This window comes from Salvelinus namaycush, chromosome 14 (genome assembly GCF_016432855.1).
Source record: "Salvelinus namaycush isolate Seneca chromosome 14, SaNama_1.0, whole genome shotgun sequence".
NCBI classification, from domain to species: domain Eukaryota; kingdom Metazoa; phylum Chordata; class Actinopteri; order Salmoniformes; family Salmonidae; genus Salvelinus; species Salvelinus namaycush.
Genome location: NC_052320.1, coordinates 29368572 through 29389131, shown reverse-complemented (window position 1 = coordinate 29389131; position 20560 = coordinate 29368572). Strand labels below are relative to the sequence as shown.

Sequence of the window (20560 nt, the reverse complement as noted above, 5' to 3'; positions counted from 1 at the left end):
ACTTCCTGGTTCCAGCTGCCTGAGATTCCGGTTTTCCATGATAGTAGAACTCTCTCTATCCATCTCCTTTTCTCTCTTTCTCTCTCTCTATCCATCTCCTTTTCTCTCTTTCTCTCTCTCTATCCATCTCCTTTTCTCTCTTTCTCTCTCTATCCATCTCCTTTTCTCTATTTCTCTCTATCCATCTCCTTTTCTCTCTTTCTCTCTCTATCCATCTCCTTTTGTCTCTTTCTCTCTATCCATCTCCTTTTCTCTCTTTTTCTCTCTCTATCCATCTCCTTTTCTCTCTCTCTATCCATCTCCTTTTCTCTCTTTCTCTCTCTCTATCCATCTCCTTTTCTCTCTTTCTCTCTCTCTATCCATCTCCTTTTCTCTCTTTTTCTCTCTCTATCCATCTCCTTTTCTCTCTTTCTCTCTATCCATCTCCTTTTCTCTCTTTCTCTCTCTATCCATCTCCTTTTCTCTCTTTCTCTCTATCCATCTCATTTTCTCTCTTTTTCTCTCTCTATCCATCTCCTTTTCTCTTTCTCTCTCTCTATCCATCTCATTTTCTCTTGTTCTCTCTCTATCCATCTCCTTTTCTCTCTTTCTCTCTCTATCCATCTCCTTTTCTCTCTTTCTCTCTCTATCCATCTCCTTTTCTCTCTTTTTCTCTCTCTATCCATCTCCTTTTCTCTTTCTCTTTCTCTCTCTATCCATTTCCTTTTCTCTCTTTCTCTCTCTATCCATCTTATTTTCTCTCTTTCTCTCTCTATCCATCTCCTTTTCTCTCTTTCTCTCTCTATCCATCTTCTTTTCTCTCTTTCTCTCTCTATCCATCTCATTTTCTCTCTCTCTTTCTCTCTCTATCCATCTCATTTTCTCTCTTTCTCTCTCTATCCATCTCCTTTTCTCTCTTTCTCTCTCTCCATATAATTTGCTCTCTCTATCCAACCAGATATAACTTCATTTTGAATGGCTCAAAAAAATGATGTAAATGTGTGGAAGCAAGAGAGAGAGAGGGGGAAAAGCAAGTTTGTGTGCGTGCGTGTCTCTGTTTTGAGAGTGTTTTCCGATGAGTGTGCCAGTATTTAGGTACTCAGTGTGTCCCTTTATTTTGTGTGTGTGTGCTATTGTTCAGTATGTAGTGTACTTGTGGACCTGTGCTCGCATGTGTGTGTGTGTTTCTAGAATGTCAGGTTATGAACTGGAGGTGCCCTGTTGGTGCCATTTTGGGACACAGCCATTCACTCCACATAACTGCAGAACATTATAGAAACCTCCCGTTCATACATATCCTCTACTTATATCACAAAAGGAAGCACATTTCAATTGTACTGCACTACTCCAGTTTCAGCTAAACCTAAAACACTCTCCATGCATTTCGAATGAAATGGGGGAAAAAACACACTTTTAGGATGAGATATAAGCTGTAGGAAATGAAATTTATAGCTGTGATTTTCTCTTTCCCTTGAGTTGAACATAGAACTGCTTATGCCCAGTTATGCTTAACTTTCTCTCTCTCTCTCTCGCTCTCTTTCCCTCCCTCCCTCCCTCCCCTCTCTAGATCTGTTGCGGGTGCGCCAGGAGGCCCTGGCAGCAGTGAGGAACACAGGGGGTTTGGAGGCCCATCTCCCTTCGGCAGGCAGCTCGTCCAGCCAGAGACGCAAGCAGGGCCTGCCCCAGCACAGAGACGCCCACTACACTGAGAGGTAGGCCTGGCTAACACACAATGGTAGCCTTCAAGTTAGAGCATTGGGGCAGTAACTTAAAGGTTGCTGGTTCGATTCCTGGAGCCAACAAGGCGGGGCGCTGGGGGACATTGGTGACACTGGCCACGACCCTACTCCCTGCGGGTTTCTCAGGAGGAGTTAAGATATACAAGAAAAACATTTTGATGATGCACTTGGAACGATGAAAACAAGTGTGTAACAGAACAAATATAAGCACCCCCAACTTAGTATTATTATACACACACACACACGGATAGGAACATACACACACACACACACACACACACACACACACACGGATAGGAACATACACACACACACACACACACACACACACACACACACACGGATAGGAACATACACACAGAAGCACACACACACACGGATAGGAACATACACACAGAAGCACACACACACACACACACACGGATAGGAACATACACACAGAAGCACACACACACGGACAGGAACATACACACAGAAGCACACACACACGGGGGCTCATGCAGTATGTATAGGGGAGGATGTAGGCTTTATTTTTGAATGTGGAATATTCCCGTTATTTGCAGTGGTGGTGCTGCCAGGGAGATAGGGCGGTTGAGCTGTAGTGTGTGTGTTTCTATCTGGGTGTATGTTCCTATCCATGTGTGTGTGCAGGGGCACAGCTTTCACTGGGGACGGGGATTTCATTCTGAAATGGCATTCCTCCCCCAGTTTTATCATTGGAATGTGATACAAAACGAGGCAACGGTGTGCTTTAGGACCATGCGGACGCCTCCAAGCGGTCTGGTAGGCTGTTTGGAGTGTTTATTCCACCGGATTTATATGTATATATATATATATATATATATATATATATATATATATATATATATACATATAAATAAAATGGTGACCCCCCACTTCTCAAACCAAAGTTGGGGGTGCTTATATTTGTACTGTTACATACTTGTGTTCATCGTTCCAAGTGTGTCATCAAAATGCTTTTCTTGCATATCTTAACTCCTCCTGAGACACACAACTGAACTCTGCACTAAAGAGAGGGAATAAAAGAAGAAGAATTGTGAAGAGGGGAAGGAAAGTGAAGTCAATAGGCTGTGCTAGTTTGCTTTACCACCGTTGCATCCCTTCCCCATGTCTCTCCTTCCCCATGTCTCTCCTTCCCCATGTCTCTCCTTCCCCATGTCTCTCCTTCCCCATGTCTCACCTTCCCCATGTCTCTCCTTCCCCATGTCTCTCCTTCCCCATGTCTCTCCTTCCCCATGTCTCTCCTTCCCCATGTCTCTCCTTCCCCATGTCTCACCTTCCCCATGTCTCTCCTTCCCCATGTCTCTCCTTCCCCATGTCTCTCCTTCCCCATGTCTCTCCTTCCCCATGTCTCTCCTTCCCCATGTCTTACCTTCCCCATGTCTCTCCTTCCCCATGTCTCTCCTTCCCCATGTCTCTCCTTCCCCATGTCTCTCCTTCCCCATGTCTCTCCTTCCCCATGTCTCTCCTTCCCCATGTCTCTCCTTCCCCATGTCTCTCCTTCCCCATGTCTCACCTTCCCCATGTCTCTCCTTCCCCATGTCTCTCCTTCCCCATGTCTCTCCTCCCCCATGTCTCTCCTTCCCCATGTCTCTCCTTCCCCATGTCTCTCCTTCCCCATGTCTCTCCTTCCCCATGTCTCTCCTTCCCCATGTCTCTCCTCCCCCATGTCTCTCCTTCCCCATGTCTCTCCTTCCCCATGTCTCTCCATCCTCCTCTCTCTCCATCCTCCTCTCTCTACATCCCCCTCTCTCTCCCCCTCTCTATCCATACTCCTCTCTCTACATCCCCCTCTCTCTACATCCCCCTCTCTCTATATCCCCCTCTCTTTCCATCCTCCTCTCTCTACATCCCCCTCTCTCTCCATACTCCTCTCTCTCCATACTCCTCTCTCTCCATACTCCTCTCTACCACCCCCTCTCCATATCCCTCTCTCTACACCCCCCTCTCTCTCCATACTCCTCTCTCTACATCCCCCTCTCTCTACATCCTCCTCTCTCTCCATACTCCTCTCTCTCCATACTCCTCTCTCTCCATACTCCTCTCTCTCCATACTCCTCTCTACCACCCCCTCTCCATATTCCTCTCTCTACACCCCTCTCTCTCTCTCCATACTCATCTCTCTACATCCCCCTCTCTCTACATCCCCCTCTCTCTATATCCCCCTCTCTCTCCATCCTCCTCTCTCTACATCCCCCTCTCTCTCCATACTCCTCTCTCTACATCCTCCTCTCTCTCCATACTCCTCTCTCTTCATACTCCTCTCTCTCCATACACCTCTCCACCACCCCCTCTCCATACTCCTCTCTCTACACCCCCCTCTCTCTCCATACTCCTCTCTCTACACCCCCCTCTCTCTCTCCATACTCCTCTCTCTCCATACTCCTCTCTCTCCATACTCCTCTCTACCACCCCCTCTCCATATTCCTCTCTCTACACCCTCCTCTCTCTCCACACTCCTCTCTCTCCATACTCCTCTCTCTCCATACTCCTCTCTCTACACCCCCCTCTCTCTCCATACTCCTCTCTCTCCATACTCCTCTCTCTCCATACTCCTCTCTACCACCCCCTCTCTCTCCATCCTCCTCTCTCTACATACTCCTCTCTCTACATACTCCTCTCTCTCCATACTCCTCTCTACCACCCCCTCTCTCTCCATCCTCCTCTCTCTCCATACTCCTCTCTCTCCATCCCCCTCTCTCCCCCTCTCTCTACATTCTCCTCTCTCTCCATATTCCTCTCTCTACACCCCCCTCTCTCTCCATACTCCTCTCTCTACATCCCCCTCTCTCTATATCCCCCTCTCTCTACATCCCCCTCTCTCTACATCCCCCTCTCTCTCCATACTCCTCTCTCTCCATACTCCTCTCTCTCCATACTCCTCTTTCTCCATACTCCTCTCTACCACCCCCTCTCCATATTCCTCTCTCTACACCCCCCTCTCTCTCCATACTCCTCTCTCTCCATACTCCTCTCTCTCCATACTCCTCTCTCTACATCCTCCTCTCTCTCCATACTCCCCTCTCTCCATACTCCTCTCTCTCCATACTCCTCTCTCTCCATACTCCTCTCTCTCCATACTCCTCTCTACCACCCCCTCTCCATACTCCCCTCTCTCCATACTCCTCTCTCTCCATACTCCTCTCTCTCCATACTCCTCTCTACCACCCCCTCTCCATACTCCTCTCTCTACATCCCCCTCTCTCTCCATACTCCTCTCTCTCCATACTCCTCTCTCTACATCCCCCTCTCTCTACATCCCCCTCTCTCCACATCCCCCTCTCTCTCCATACTCCTCTCTCTCCATACTCCTCTCTCTCCATACTCCTCCTTCTCCATACTCCTCTCTCTCCATACTCCTCTCTCTCTCCATACTCCTCTCTCTCCATACTCCTCTCTACCACCCCCTCTCCATATTCCTCTCTCTACACCCCCCTCTCTCTCCATACTCCTCTCTCTACATCCCCCTCTGTCTACATCCTCCTCTCTCTCCATACTCCTCTCTCTCCATACTCCTCTCTCTCCATACTCCTCTCTACCACCCCCTCTCCATATTCCTCTCTCTACACCCCTCTCTCTCTCCATACTCCTCTCTCTACATCCCCCTCTCTCTACATCCCCCTCTCTCTATATCCCCCTCTCTCTACATCCCCCTCTCTCTACATCCCCCTCTCTCTCCATACTCCTCTCTCTCCATACTCCTCTCTCTCCATACTCCTCTTTCTCCATACTCCTCTCTACCACCCCCTCTCCATATGCCTCTCTCTATACCCCCCTCTCTCTCCATACTCCTCTCTCTACACCCCCTCTCTCTCCATACTCCTCTCTCTCCATACTCCTCTCTCTCATACTCCTCTCTCTCCATACTCCTCTCTCTCCATACTCCTCTCTACCACCCCCTCTCCATACTCCTCTCTCTACATCCCTCTCTATCTACACCCCCCTCTCTCTCCATATTCCTCTCTCTACACCCCCCTCTCTCTCCATACTCCTCTCTCTCCATACTCCTCTCTCTACATCCTCCTCTCTCTCCATACTCCTCTCTCTCCATACTCCTCTCTCTCCATACTCCTCTCTACCACCCCCTCTCCATATTCCTCTCTCTACACCCCCCTCTCTCTCCATACTCCTCTCTCTACATCCCCCTCTGTCTACATCCTCCTCTCTCTCCATACTCCTCTCTCTCCATACTCCTCTCTCTCTCCATACTCCTCTCTCTCCATACTCCTCTCTCTCCATACTCCTCTCTACCACCCCCTCTCCATATTCCTCTCTCTACACCCCTCTCTCTCTCCATACTCCTCTCTCTACATCCCCCTCTCTCTACATCCCCCTCTCTCTATATCCCCCTCTCTCTACATCCCCCTCTCTCTACATCCCCCTCTCTCCATACTCCTCTCTCTCCATACTCCTCTCTCTCCATACTCCTCTTTCTCCATACTCCTCTCTACCACCCCCTCTCCATATGCCTCTCTCTATACCCCCCTCTCTCTCCATACTCCTCTCTCTACACCCCCTCTCTCTCCATACTCCTCTCTCTCCATACTCCTCTCTCTCCATACTCCTCTCTCTCATACTCCTCTCTCTCCATACTCCTCTCTCTCCATACTCCTCTCTACCACCCCCTCTCCATACTCCTCTCTCTACATCCCTCTCTCTCTACACCCCCCTCTCTCTCTCCATACTCCTCTCTCTACACCCCCTCTCTCTCCATACTCCTCTCTCTCCATACTCCTCTCTCTCCATACTCTTCTCTACCACCCCCTCTCCATATTCCTCTCTCTACACCCCCCTCTCTCTCCATACTCCTCTCTCTCCATACTCCTCTCTCCATACTCCTCTCTCTACATCCTCCTCTCTCTCCATACTCCTCTCTCTCCATACTCCTCTCTCTACATCCCCCTCTCTCTACATCCCCCTCTCTCTATATCCCCCTCTCTCTACATCCCCCTCTCTCTACATCCCCCTCTCTCTCCATATTCCTCTCTCTCCATACTCCTCTCTCTCCATACTCCTCTCTCTCCATACTCCTCTTTCTCCATACTCCTCTCTACCACCCCCTCTCCATATTCCTCTCTCTACACCCCCCTCTCTCTCCATACTCCTCTCTCTACACCCCCTCTCTCTCCATACTCCTCTCTCTCCATACTCCTCTCTCCCCATACTCCTCTCTCTCATACTCCTCTCTCTCCATACTCCTCTCTCTCCATACTCCTCTCTACCACCCCCTCTCCATACTCCTCTCTCTACATCCCCCTCTCTCTACACCCCCTCTCTCTCCATACTCCTCTCCATACTCCCCTCTCTCCATACTCCTCTCTCTCCATACTCCTCTCTCTCCATGATCCTCTCTACCACCCCCTCTCCATACTCCTCTCTCTACATCCCCCTCTCTCTACATCCCCCTCTCTCTCCATACTCCTCTCTCTCCATACTCCTCTCTCTACATCCCCCTCTCTCTCCATACTCCTCTCTCTCCATACTCCTCTCTACCACCCCCTCTCCATACTCCTCTCTCTACACCCCCCTCTCTCTACATCCCCCTCTCTCTACATCCTCCTCTCTCTCCATACTCCTCTCTCTCCATACTCCTCCTTCTCCATACTCCTCTCTCTCCATACTCCTCTCTCTCTACATACTCCTCTCTCTCCATACTCCTCTCTCTCCATACTCCTCTCTCTCCATACTCCTCTCTCTCTCCATACTCCTCTCTCTTCATACTCCTCTCTCTCCATTCTCCTCTCTCTACATACTCCTCTCTCTACATACTCCTCTCTCTTTATCTCCTCTCTCTACATCCTCCTCTCTCTTCATACTTCTCTCTCTCCATACTCCTCTCTCTCCATACTCCTCTCTCTCCATTCTCCTCTCTCTCCATACTCCTCTCTCTACGTCTCCTCTCTCTACATACTCCTGTCTATCCCCTTTGCTTGGATCTGATGTTGGTATTTTACTGTACAATATGCTGTGTGCGTGTGTGTGGTGTTTGTGTGCATGCATGTGTGTAGCCTATACGTTTGTGTGTGTGTGTGTGTGTGTGTGTGTGGTTATACACGTGTGTGTATATGTGGCTGAACTAGGACCCCACTAAAAATCATTGCTGCAACCCTCTCCCCCCCTCCTCCTCCTCCTCCTCTTCCCCTCCTCCTTCCCCCCTCTTCACCGGCGCTGGCTGCTGTGCCTCCCAAACAAAGCCAGGGGCAGCGGGAGTGGGCGGGTAATTGCTTGTCGATTATTTATGTGGCGCGGGGAGAGGCGGGCGATCGATAATGGGCCGGCGGGGCGGCAGGCAGGGGGGCGCAGGGGAAGTGTGTGTGTGGGGGGGGAGTAAATTAAGCAGGAAACGGAGCGGCCCAAGGAAGGGTGTGTGTGTGAGGGAGGTGGTGGTTGTACGGGTTCTATTTCTAAGCCTAGAGTCCTATGTGTGTGTGTGTGTGTTTGTGCAATGTGTATGTATGTGTGTTTGAAGACTGTGTATGTGAGTGCATGCGTCTGTGCGTGTGTGCGTGTGTGTGCGTGCGTGTGTGTGCGTGTGTGTGTGTGTGGCCCAGCAGTGCAATGTAGCTGTGGTCAGTGAGCCACGGCGGTTCTCCGCCTGCATAGAGAGTAATTAGCCACACAGGACCGGGGGATGTTAACTAGCCCTCTGCACTTCTCTACCTCCCTCCATCCATCCATTTACCCTCCATCAATCCCTCTCTCTCTTCCTTCCTTCCTTCCTTCCTTCCTTCCTTACTCTCTCTTTCTTTCCCTCCATCCATTCATTCCTCGCTCTCCCTCCATCCATCCCACTTCCTTCCTCTCTATCTCTCTCTCCCTCTCTTCATCTTCCATACTCTTCCACTTCTCTTTAAATCTTTCTCTCTCATTACATTCAATAGATAAAGAGGAGAGGAGACCAAAGCCATCCCTCTAGGCATCTCACCTTTCCATCGACCCCCCATCATTGATTATCTGAGGCCCATTAGGGCCCATTGTTAAAAACAAATCATTAGGCGGGTCGATAGACTTAGAGCCTGTCTTTCCCATTTGTCTGGCCTTTGTCCAAAATGGCACCCTATTCTCTATATAGTGCACTACTTTTGACCAGAGCCCCTTTGGGAATAGGGTGCCATTTGGGACACAGGTTTAGACTTGCTATCGGCAGGGCAATTCCCAGTGTTTGGCATGGGTGGAGACACTTGAAGGGACAGGGGGAGAGGAGAAGGAGAGGAGAAAGAGATATAGAAAGGGAGAGAGATGGTGGTAAAGAAAGGTAGAGGGGAGGGAGAGAGATGGTGGTATTGAAAGGTAGAGGGAGAGAGATTGTGATATAAAAAGGTAGAGGGAGAGAGATGGAGGAAAAGAAGATAGGAGAAAGGCAATAGGATAGAGAGGAGAGACAGGGAAAGAGATAGAAAGAGAGAAGGCGCATTTGAGAGGAAGAGAGAAGGATAAAGAGAAGGAGAGAGAGAGCGTGAGAGAAGCAGCGAGAGAAACAGAGAGATGGAGAAGGAGTGAGAGAGAGGGGAAGCCTCATCCATTTTAATGAGCTTCCTGTGTAAATGTGTTTCCGTGGAGCGAGAGCCGAAGGCGGCCGCGCGGCGCTCCTAATCCCCCCACGCTCCCGTCATTAAGGACAGCCCTGTCACATACACACACACACACACACACACACACACACACACACACACACACACACACACACACACACACACACACACACACACACACACACACACACACACACACACACATGCACACAGTATGCAGCCATTTACTATTAAACACACTAATATGCACACAGGCACACACACACACACACTGTCCCGCTGTGGGAAGGGGCCGCTTTCGCCACTCTGACAGGTCGTCACACATGAGTGAATCCCCAGGAGCCCTTGGCCTCTCTGCAGGCGGGAAGAGAGAAAGAGAGAGAAAGAAAGAGAGAGGGTGGGGAGAAAAGGAAAGAGACAGATAAAGCGAGAGAACGAGAGAAAGAGAGAGACAGAGAAGTGAGAGAGCGAGAGAGAAAGAGACAGAGAAAGCAAGAGAGAGAGAGAAACAGAGAAAGCGAGAGAGAGAGAGAGAGAGAGAGAGAGAGAGAGAGAAAGAGAAAGTGAGAGAGACTTGGGATGTTACTCGTGCTAGCTAGAGAGACGCACATTGAAGAGAGAGACATTGCTTAATGTAATATTGTGTTCTGTGACTGTGAATGTGTGTGCAAAATGCTGTATTGTGTTGTTAAATGTTTGTGAACAAATATATAAACCATTTAAAGTGTTTTGAACAGAAATGCAATGGTTCATTGGCTCAGTCTAAGTTTTAATAAATCCAATGAACCATTGAATTTATGTTAAAAATGTTGTATCAAGACTGCCCAAATGTGCCTAGTTTGTTTGTTAATAACTTTTCATGTTCAAAATTGTGCACTCGCCTCAAACAATAGTATGGTATTATTTCACTGTAATAGCTACTGTAAATTGGACAGTGCAGTTTTATTAACAAGAATTTAAGTTTTCTGCCAATATCAGATACGTCTATGTCCTGGGAGATGTTCTTGTTACTTCCAACCTCATGCTAATCGCATTAGCCTACGTTAGCTCAACCGTCCCATGGAAGGGACACCGATCCCGAAGAAGTTTTAAATCCACCACCCAAAAGACATCCAACTCAATATTAGGAAGGTGTTCTTAATGTTTTGTGCACTCAGTGTATATATTGTTGATAAAATAAGGAACATATGTTTATGGTTGGTTATATGGGAGTTTGTAACGCACTTAACAGAATGCACAGTAAACTACACAGACAGGCAGAGCAAACTGGTTAATACATTATATATATATAAAAGTATGTAGACACCCCTTCAAATTAACGGATTCGGCTATTTCAGCCACACCCATTGCTGATAGGTGTATAAAATCGAGCACACGGGAATGCAATCTCCATAGACAAACATTGGCAATAGAATGGCCTTACTGAAGAGTTCAGTGACTTTTAACGTGGCACCGTCATAGGATGCCACCTTTCCAACAAGTCAGTTTGTCAAATGTCTTCCCTGCTATAGCTGACCGGTAAACTGTAAGTGCTGTTATTGTGAAGGGGAAATGTCTAGAAGCAACAACGGCTCAGCTGCGAAGTGGTAGGCCACACAAGCTCACAGAACAGGACCGCCGAGTGCTGAAGAGCGTAGCGCATAAAAATCGTCTCTCCTATGTTTGGCGGATGCCAGGAGAATGCTACCTGCCCCAATGTATAGTGCCAACTGTAAAGTTTGGTGGAGGAGGAATAATAATCTGGGGCTGTTTTTCATGATTCGGGCTAGGCCCCTTAGTTCCAGTGAAGGGAAATCTCAATGCTACAGCATACAATGACATTCTAGACAATTCTGTGCTTTCAACATTGTGGCAACAGTTTGGGGAAGGCCCTTTCCTATTTCAGCATGACAATGCCCACGTGCACAAAGTGAGGTCCATACAGAATGGTTTGTTGAGGTCGGTGTGGAAGAACTTGACTGGCCTGCACAGAGCCCTGACCTCAACCCCATCGAACACCTTTGGGATGAATTGGAACACCGACTGCGAGCCAGGCCTAATATCCCAACATCAGTGCCCGACCTCACTAAAGCTCTTGTGGCTGAATGTTCCAACATTTAGTGGAAAGCCTTCACAGAAGAGTGGAGGCTGTTATAGCAGCAAATGAGGGACCAACTCCATATTAATGACCATGGTTTTGGAATGAGATGTTGGACGAGCAGGTGTCCACATACTTTTGGTCATGTTGTGTAGCCGCCACCTTCCCCCCAAATTGCTTCCTATAAAAGGAGAGAGAACACGTCTGGCGCCCTCTCTCCCCCACCCTTCTCCCTCTGTCTCGCTCCCTCAGTCTCTCCCCTTTCCTTCCCACATTGTGATTAGGCCTAATTATGGTGTAGTGGACGCCTGGTGGCCTCAGTCATGCAGCTTTAATTGACCGTTATTCATCTGTGGGCTAGCGCTAATGCTAGGCTAGGCTAGGCGACACAGGGAGGGGGTGAAATGAATGGAGGTTTGGCCCTAGTCTACTGTGGCCGTAGCACAGCGGCGCGGCCCAGGCTAATTGCTAGCCCCGAGGGATTAGGCCAGGTGATTACAAACTGGGCGGTGTAATTACATAAGCAGCGGCGGGGCCCTGGCTAGTGGGCCACAGGGTCACACGGCCCCGGCCCTTCCCCAAGATTAATTGGAGCTGCCACCAGAGTGCGAGGCACCGCCGGAGAGAGCGGTTATACGATTTGCATAAACATTTTAGCGACGGGCCGCCGATCAATAAATGGTTCTCACCACCCCACCACCTCCGTTTCTCTCTCTCCATCTCTCACTCCCTCTCTCGTTCCTTCTCTCTTCCTCCCTCCCTCCCTCTCTCACCTCTCTCTCTCTCTTTTCCTCTCTCTCTCGCTCTCTCTCTCTCCCTCTCTCCCTCCCTGTCTCTCTTTCTCCCTCCCCTTCTCTCTCTCTTTCTCTCTGAATTTCTTTCTCTCTCTCTGCTGTATGTGTAAGGACAGAGACATGCAGGCGCTAGTTGATTTTCAACACAAATGTTTCAAACCAATAGCTGTGGTCCCATGCAAATATGGTGTAATTTGGCTGTATTCACCATCATGGTGTCCTTATGTGTGCTGCATATCTCCAAAGCAGCAAACTGATGATATTTAGCCCATTGCACGATTGAGAGAGAGAGAAAGTGTGTGTGTGTGTGTGTGCGTTTGCGTGTGCGTGTGCGTGTGTGTGTGTGTGTTTGTGTGCGTGTGTGTGTGTGTGTGTGTGTGTGTGTGTGTGTGTGTGTGTGTGTGTGTGTGTGTGTGTGTGTGTGTGTGTGTGTGTGTGTGTGTGTGTGTGTGTGTGTGTGTGTGTGTGCAGGAAAAGGCCTAAAAGGTTTTGCCAGAAGACGACACATAGACAATCAACAGATCACCACACACCCCCGTACCCAGTGACACTTCCACATGCTCCCTGAAACACACCAAGCTGAAGAACAGATTCTTATGTCTCTTCTCCAACCCTTCACCAACCGCACATTTTTTCTCTTACATCAAATTCTCCTGTCTCCCCTGCCCCTTTGGGACGATTGACAGAGCAGGGAGAGAAAGAGAGAGGAGCTTTTCTTTGCTCAGAACAAGGACAAAAGGAGAAGCACATAATAGAGAGGCCTTTTCATAAATAGGGTTTGCAGGACACGGCCGCCTTTTCAATCGCTCAATACGGCCCGGAGAGGGAGAGAGAGGGAGGGGCGGAAAAAAAAGAGAGAAGAGAGGAGGATTAGTGTTAATTAGAAGGTCCTTCAGCCCGTGGCCCCGGTCGAGACGCAGGGGCCGCCCCAGCTGTCGGAGCCTGACACACTCCCATTGTGTAGTCAGCCCTCATTATGTGTGTGTGCATGTGTGTGTAAGGGTGAGTATGCATATGTGTGAGTATGTATGTGTGTGTGCGTGGCCAGCGCCAGTCACCAAAACACACCACAAACCGGGTCCTCTGTAGTACATACAGGCTTTCACCTCAAACCAGTTTTATACTCAGTGCTTTCTAATATACTGTATAGTACTGTTACGAAACCAACTAGCCAGCCCAGCCTACGAATAAGTCTGCTCTCGTTATTTCTCAGGGTTGACGAACTGTTCCATAATCTGCCTGAATGTGTGCATTTAACGTGAAAGTAATAGCAGAGTATTCCAATGAAAAAATCTCAGCAATTTGTTTGACGGTTTATAGTTTTTATTGTTAATTTCTGTTGGTTTTAATGTGGTGTGTTTTTGTTTGTGTGTCCGCAGGGAGATGTCCCATCCTCCGCCTCTGCTGTCCACCCAGAACGGCCCTCACATCACATTGGGACCCCACCTGCGGCCCCCCTTCTTGGGCATGCCCTCCGCCCTGTGCCAGTCCCCCGGTAAATCAGATGCTTACACTAGTAGGCTAACTACAGAAATGAATATGGGGCCTACACCTAATGATAAATGAGATGCTAATGCTAGCAGGCTAACTACAGAAATGAATATGGGGCCTACACCTAATGATAAATGAGATGCTAATGCTAGCAGGCTAACTACAGAAATGAATATGGGGCCTACACCTAATGATAAATGAGATGCTAATGCTAGCAGGCTAACCACAGCCTGCACTTATTATTGGCGAGTTAGATGCTAATGCAAACCAGAACCACAATTGGCTTATGGTAGACATTAGTTGTATTCCCACCAAAATTGGGAAATGGGAACGTTTTCTATGGAATGAATGTGTCTATTGACTGTCTTGATTGAGAATCATGAATCAATCCTAACATTTATGTTTTAAATAATGTCATTTTCTTGGTAAAAATCAGATTCTTTGTGAGGCATTGATATTACACAGGGGGTCATTGCATTTGAATACTCCATGTAAACTGTATGTCAGAAATCTCTTAATTGGGGTGTGTGCTTATCGATGTGTGTTTTATGTGTGTGTGTGTTTTCCTCAGGCTATGGTTTCCTCCAGCCTGCCCAAGCTGAAATGTTTGCCCGGCAACAGGAAATGCTTCGGAAGCAGAACTTGGCCAGGTTTGTCATTGTCTTCTAATGTTGTGGTGCATGTGTATGTGTGGCTGTCAGTGCTGTGATGGGGTGTGTGTGTGATGTTAATGCTGTAGTAGTGTGTGTCTGTATCGTAACATTCCGTGTTTAGCGTGTGTGTGGTACCACCAGCCCGAACCTCTCTTCTCTATGTCCGGTCCCAGGTTGGAGATGTCAGCAGAGCTGCTCAGACACAAGGAGCTGGAGAGTCTCCACAGGCAGCAGCAGCAGCGTGCGTTGGGGGGTTCTGACCCCATGGGCCTACCCCATGGCCTCCCTCCGGACCATCCCGCCCTGCGCAGTCTCCACCACCTGCCCGAGGGACACCCCCTCCACGAGGAGCTCAGCCGACGCCAAAACGCCATGCTGATGCTCCGACACACCAGCACCCCCCTACTCTCCCTCAACCACCAGGGGCCCTCGGGGTCCACAACGCCCAAAGATACCCAGGGACAAGGCTCCGGGGCTGGGGCCGGATTGAGTAAGGGGGGCTCCCGGAAAGGCCCCCAGCAACCTAGGGGGGGAGACCACCAAGAGAGGGAGGGCCGAGGGAGGGACGGAGATGCAGATGGGCAGGATGAAGAAATGAAGGACACGGATAGCGAGACGGAAATGGGCGAGGATAGGCATGAGGGATTGTTTGCCAAGGCAACCGACTGGCATGGGCTTCACAGGGACAGAGGGAAAGAGAGCGGCGGGAAGGGGGGGTGTGACGGTGCCAAAGAGGCGGGCGAGGGCTCGGGTCGGCTTAGTGCCCCCTGTAGCTCGGCGGGTGCAGATTCACCACCCAGTCATCACCTCTTCACCCCGGGGCTGGGCAAGAGCGATGTCAAGTACCACTTTCCACCTGGCGCCATGCCTCCTCTGCCAGGGCTCCACGGCCAGTCGCTGCCCTTTGGATTTCCCTACACAAGCCCCTACTTCCACACTGGTGAGTAACACATACACATGCATCATAACATCCTTACCAATCAACTGTATGATACTTAAAAGTCACCCCCAACTGCAACCTGTAAATGCTATTTGGCTAGCCATGCTACCAGCCAATCTCAACAGGCGTTAGCATGCTAACTAACAACTGCTGCATCCGAGAGAAGTGTTATGCAACGATAACAGCCAAATACAATCTTAGTGATTGTCCAAACAGCATAAGTGGTCTTGTTGTGGTGCTATGAAGGCAGGGATGTGTTGAGTTTGGTTTGTACTGAACAACATGTTTCCCCAGTCATTTTGTGAGTGGTCCCTTAGAATTCTTCAAAGTGAAGGTTGCTTGCTAGATAGCAATTTGGATTGCATACCAGATGAAAAGTAGTGCCACTGTCTGTTTGCAGCCTACCAACTATGAAATCAGAAGAAATACCTTAGATGCGCATGTTCTTGGTCGGGTTTGAGCTGGGGGCCGCTAATACTCAATCAAGCCACAAGCTCATACCCCCCCTCTATCCACCGGTCCGCAAAAAATATTTCAGGTTTACATGCCGGTCCACAGAGAAAAAGAGGTTGGGAACCCCTGGTTAAGGGGACTTCCCTTTTATGTAGTATTGCAGACTGTCACATTTGAATTCACTGTAGCTTAAACTTGCAAATACACACAGAATTGTACCTTGACCTTAGAGCAACTCTTTTTAGGTTAATTAGATACCTCGTTTTAGTTGCCTATGTATAATGACTGTCATTAAAGACATTTGAACGTTTGAAAACACAGACAGAAACTGCTTAGGGAACCAGAGGCAAAATGGCCAGGTTCACAGTGGGGGCCAAAACACACACACACACACACACACACACACACACACACACACACACACACACACACACACACACACACACACACACACACACACACACACACACACACACACTCACACTCACTCTCACGTACACGCACGCACACAGGCACACACTAACACACACTCTCACGGCCCTGGGGAGGCACATGAAAGTAATGAGCGTGGAGACCTCCCTCTGGAAGGGGCCCTGCCACTGACCCTTATACACACGGGGTTATCACCACAACCATATGGAGGGAGAGGGGGAGGGGCACAACAATAGGGAGAAACAGAAAACATGGATGAAGTACACTTTTAAACATGAGATAAAGAATCACATTCTTAAATGCAATTAAATATTACGTCTATTCACACAATTGCCAAACAGCCACCAGGACAAAGAGAGAGTCAGAGCGGGAGAGAAAAAGTGTGTGCGTGAAAGAGAATTAGATATTGAGAAAGAAAGGAGAAGCGCTGTTGGGTATATGTTAGCTGTTTGTCAAGGTCTGTCCTGGGTAGTGTTCAATAGGCACCAAACGGAAGAAAACGGACAGAAACAAGGAGAGAACTACCTGAACTTGTCCAATAGGGAACGCTCATTTTCATTGTCCATTGCAAGTTTTGCTACGGTGTGCCCTTAGAATAAGACTTGATTTACAACCCCTTTCCCCCTCTTCCTCACCCAGGCGGTATGGGAGGTCTGTTAATGGACGGTGAGGACTCTGCGGCGCCCCCGGTGGAGGACATAAGCAAGTGGAGTGTGGAGGAGGTGTGTGGTTTTGTGGGAGGCCTGGCCGGCTGTGCTGAGTACACCCAGGTAAGAACCAGATCAGGATTCTGGTTTATCCACAATTTCAACCAGAGAAAGAGAGCGACAGTGGGAGAGAGGGGTCAGGGCGGGCTGGTGGAAGAGTAGGGTAGAGTATATATTATTGTCACCTCAATCAGAAGTTTTACTACTATTTGATTATATAGCTATAACACCCATGTTATCTCTCACAGCACCACGGCCCGCTCAATGTTATACACACTCATACACATACACGTCACTGTTGGAAATGAGAGTGGTGTGAGTGTAGGTGCAAGCTCTGTGAGTGTGTGTGTATGAGTGTGGGTTTGTGTGTGTATGAATTCATGAGTGTGTGTGTGTGTGTGTGTGTGTGTGTGTGTGTGTGTGTGTGTGTGTGTGTGTGTGTGTGTGTGTGTGTGTGTGTGTGTGTGTGTGTGTGTGTGTGTGTGTGTGTGTGTGTGTGTGTATATGAGTGCTGGTGAGTGTATGAGTGAGCGGATGATTGCATGTGTGTGTGTCTGTCTGGGCCCTGGCTGAAGTGGCTGTGTCTCTCCTGAAGGTGTTTCGGGAGCAGGCCATTGACGGAGAGACACTCCCGCTGCTCACAGAGGAGCACCTGCTCAACACCATGGGACTGAAGCTGGGCCCTGCGCTCAAGATACGCTCTCAGGTACACACCACTGAATGGCAACACACTGCAGAAGTGTGTGGTGTGTGTGCAGCCCCAAAGTCCAAATGTGCGTGTATGTGTAGACTGTTCTTGTGTGAGTGAACCTCAAGTGTGTGTGTGCGTGTGTGCGTGTGTGCGTGTGTGCGTGTGTGTGTGTGTGTGTGTGTGTGTGTGTGTGTGTGTGTGTGTGTGTGTGTGTGTGTGTGTGTGTGTGTGTGTGTGTGTGTGTTGGAAGCTAGTAGTGTATCATAGAGTTAGCCAAAGCAGATAGATAGTGTAGCCCCTAAAAGTGAGTCCATTTGTCAGAACACAGATTGTCAGGCATACCGTACCATAGCCCTTACGCCTCTCCTCTCTCTCAGGCTGGTGGTACAGTAGAACACTAGGCTGCTTCCCAAACGGTACCGTCTTCCCTACATAGTGCACTACTTTTGGGCTACATCCTATGGGCTCTGGTAATAAGTAGGCCACAATATAAGGAATAGGGTGCCATTTGCGACGCGGCCTGTGAGCTGAGCGGCTCTAACTTCGGCATGTGGCATTCGCTCTCTCCCTCTCAGGTGGCGCGGCGCGTTGGCAGACTCTTCTACATGACCAGCTTCCCGCTGGCGCTCCCGGTGCCGCCATCTGCCCTGCGCCCCCCAGACAGGGACCCCCTTCTGTCCGACACCCTTCTGGCGGTCCCACTGCGACCCCCCTCCGTCGCCAGCAGCAGCTCCTCTCCCTACAGCGGCCCTCCGCCCCCGTGTCACTCCTCCCCCAAGCAGGAGAACGGCTCCGCGTCAGGGGTCTACGAGGGGGCCAAGACGCCCTCCTAGGACTCAACTGGCTGCACAGGGAACATGTACTGTAGAGGAGGAGGAGGGGTGTGGAGAGGGTTCAGAGAAACCCCTTGTAACAGACATTGAATTGTCTCCATTTCCTGTAAAATATCAAAAAACTACAACTAAAGAAAATGAACTGAACAGACTTCAACTTCAAGTTCCACTGTGGCTGTAGCCAAGCAGAATCCAAAGACGTGACTGACAGTGGGCTGGAGGGAGAGACATCATGAAGCGACAGAGGGAGAGATAGAATGAGAGAACGAGAAAGAGAGGGAGGGAGCAGACAGCTGGTCTCAGTCAGATTGCCAAAAAAAAGAGCGAAGCGCCACAACTACGACATTCTTCTGAGTGAGACAGACAGACGCTAACGGAAACTCTTCCTTCCTGGGCTGAAGGAAGCCCCCCCCCTCTCGCTCTCTCTCTCTCTCTGCTCTCCAACACACCCGGCGGCGCCCAGCACTTAAAAGGAAGACGCCTCTTCCCTCTTTTCTCTCACTCACTTTTCTCCCCACTCCCAGTCTCAGGAGCCCAAACAGCTCAGAGGAACTGAGAATTCTGGAGGCTGGAGCGAAAGGACTCAAAACCCCCCTCATTATTGCAACTATGCATTCCACAGTCCAAAACCAAAGATTACCGGATGTGTGGAATCAGGACGATATTTCATGTTTGTTTCTGGGGTTTTATTTTGTTTTGTTTTTGCTTTGTGGGAAAAATGTGTAGTCTTAGGGAGGTGTGGTACATTAAGGAGAACAGTGAGCCAGGTACCATATAACTGTCTTTAAGAGACAAGGGGGACTCTTTGATAGGTGACAAAGGTACACAACACAGTGTTGTGCCCATAAGCCAACAGTCTACGCTGAGTTCTTTCTCTGACACGCCCTGATAAAAAGGGCCAAATGTTACTGATATGGGATGGTGACGAAACGGTGGCTTCGGCTCATAGAGCTAATGTCATTGTAAAATCCTGTTAACTACTGTGGGAGATACAAACACGCTGAATTGTACAGAATGATGCTTATGATGGAAATAAGGTTACAGACGTGTTTGGGGGGTTCATTAAATGTAGTTGCACGAATAACGTTTTCTTTATGACTGAACAAAATGTGACTCGCTAACTTTTGGTGGTACTTTTCTTACGAACGTTTTTGTTGGCCGTTTTATTTTCTCCAAATTGTATATTATTAAAAGAAAGCCCCAATCTTGAATGCTACTTCAGCAGATAAATATGAGGGAATAATATTTATTAGGACTTTTGATGTACAGTGCCTTCCGAAAGTATTCACACCCCTTGACTTTTTACGTATTTTGTTGTGTTACAGCCTGAATTTAAAATTGATTAAATTTAGATTTTGTGTCACTGATCTACACACAATACCCCATAATGTCAAAGTGGAACTATGTTTACAAATTAATTAAAAATGAAAAGCTGAAATGTCAAGTCAATAAGTATTCAACCCTTTTGTTTTGGCCTAAATAAGTTCAGGGGTAGAAATGTGCTTAAGTCACATAATAAGTTGCATGGACTGTGCAATAATAGTGTTTAACATGATTTTTAAATGACTACCCCCTGGGCCGTAACCAGTTTCTATTTTTTCAATTTAAATTATATTTGGAGAACAGTAATAACAAACAAAAATGACCCCAGCCATTATCACCTTGGTGGCTATAAGTTCAACACATAGCCTATTATCTACACAACTGTAACGTCATACCCCTGAATGGGGAGAAATATGAGAAATTATTTACACACATTGACACGTAGCAGCAGTGACGAAACAGAAACATTTTTAAAACTGTATAGTTTTTTTGTGCATTTTAATGTAGGCCTATAGGGAATATAGGCCATGTGGAGATGTTCATTGAAACATATATATTTGTTGTTTTGTTTTAGTTCATTCCTAACGTGTTTGATAAGATTAGTACAGATGTTCTCAGGGTACCCCACATGGGGCCCCGACCCCAAGTTTGGAAACCACTGTACTAACCTCTGCTTGCATTCTTTCTCTCTCGGTCTCCTCTGCTTCCTCCTGCATGCATTGCAGCCTGCCTTAGCCTCACCACTGAGCGCTACATCACTGCCTGTCTCAGTAGCCTACTCTCTGTAAAGCAAAGTTATTACGAGAACTTAGTAGTGTATTTTTTACTCCTGCTGAGGTAGGCTCCGTTTAACATTGGCTTCTTATTTCATCCTTCTAGCTGGCTTAGCAATAGT

General features: G+C 48.4%; 1 protein-coding gene across 1 annotated transcript in view; it reads left to right on the top strand.

Moving 5' to 3' along the window:
• Positions 1–19648, top strand: part of LOC120058688 (sterile alpha motif domain-containing protein 11-like) — an 83370-nt gene extending 63722 nt beyond the window's left edge. Inside the window, exons 8-14 of the mRNA XM_039007433.1 lie at positions 1547–1691; positions 13522–13637; positions 14205–14283; positions 14460–15226; positions 16751–16881; positions 17414–17524; positions 18085–19648. Of these exons, the coding sequence (XP_038863361.1) occupies positions 1547–1691; positions 13522–13637; positions 14205–14283; positions 14460–15226; positions 16751–16881; positions 17414–17524; positions 18085–18342 (1607 nt within the window). The 3' untranslated portion in view covers positions 18343–19648. The remainder of the gene's footprint in view (positions 1–1546; positions 1692–13521; positions 13638–14204; positions 14284–14459; positions 15227–16750; positions 16882–17413; positions 17525–18084) is intronic.
• Positions 19649–20560: the final 912 nt, after the last annotated feature.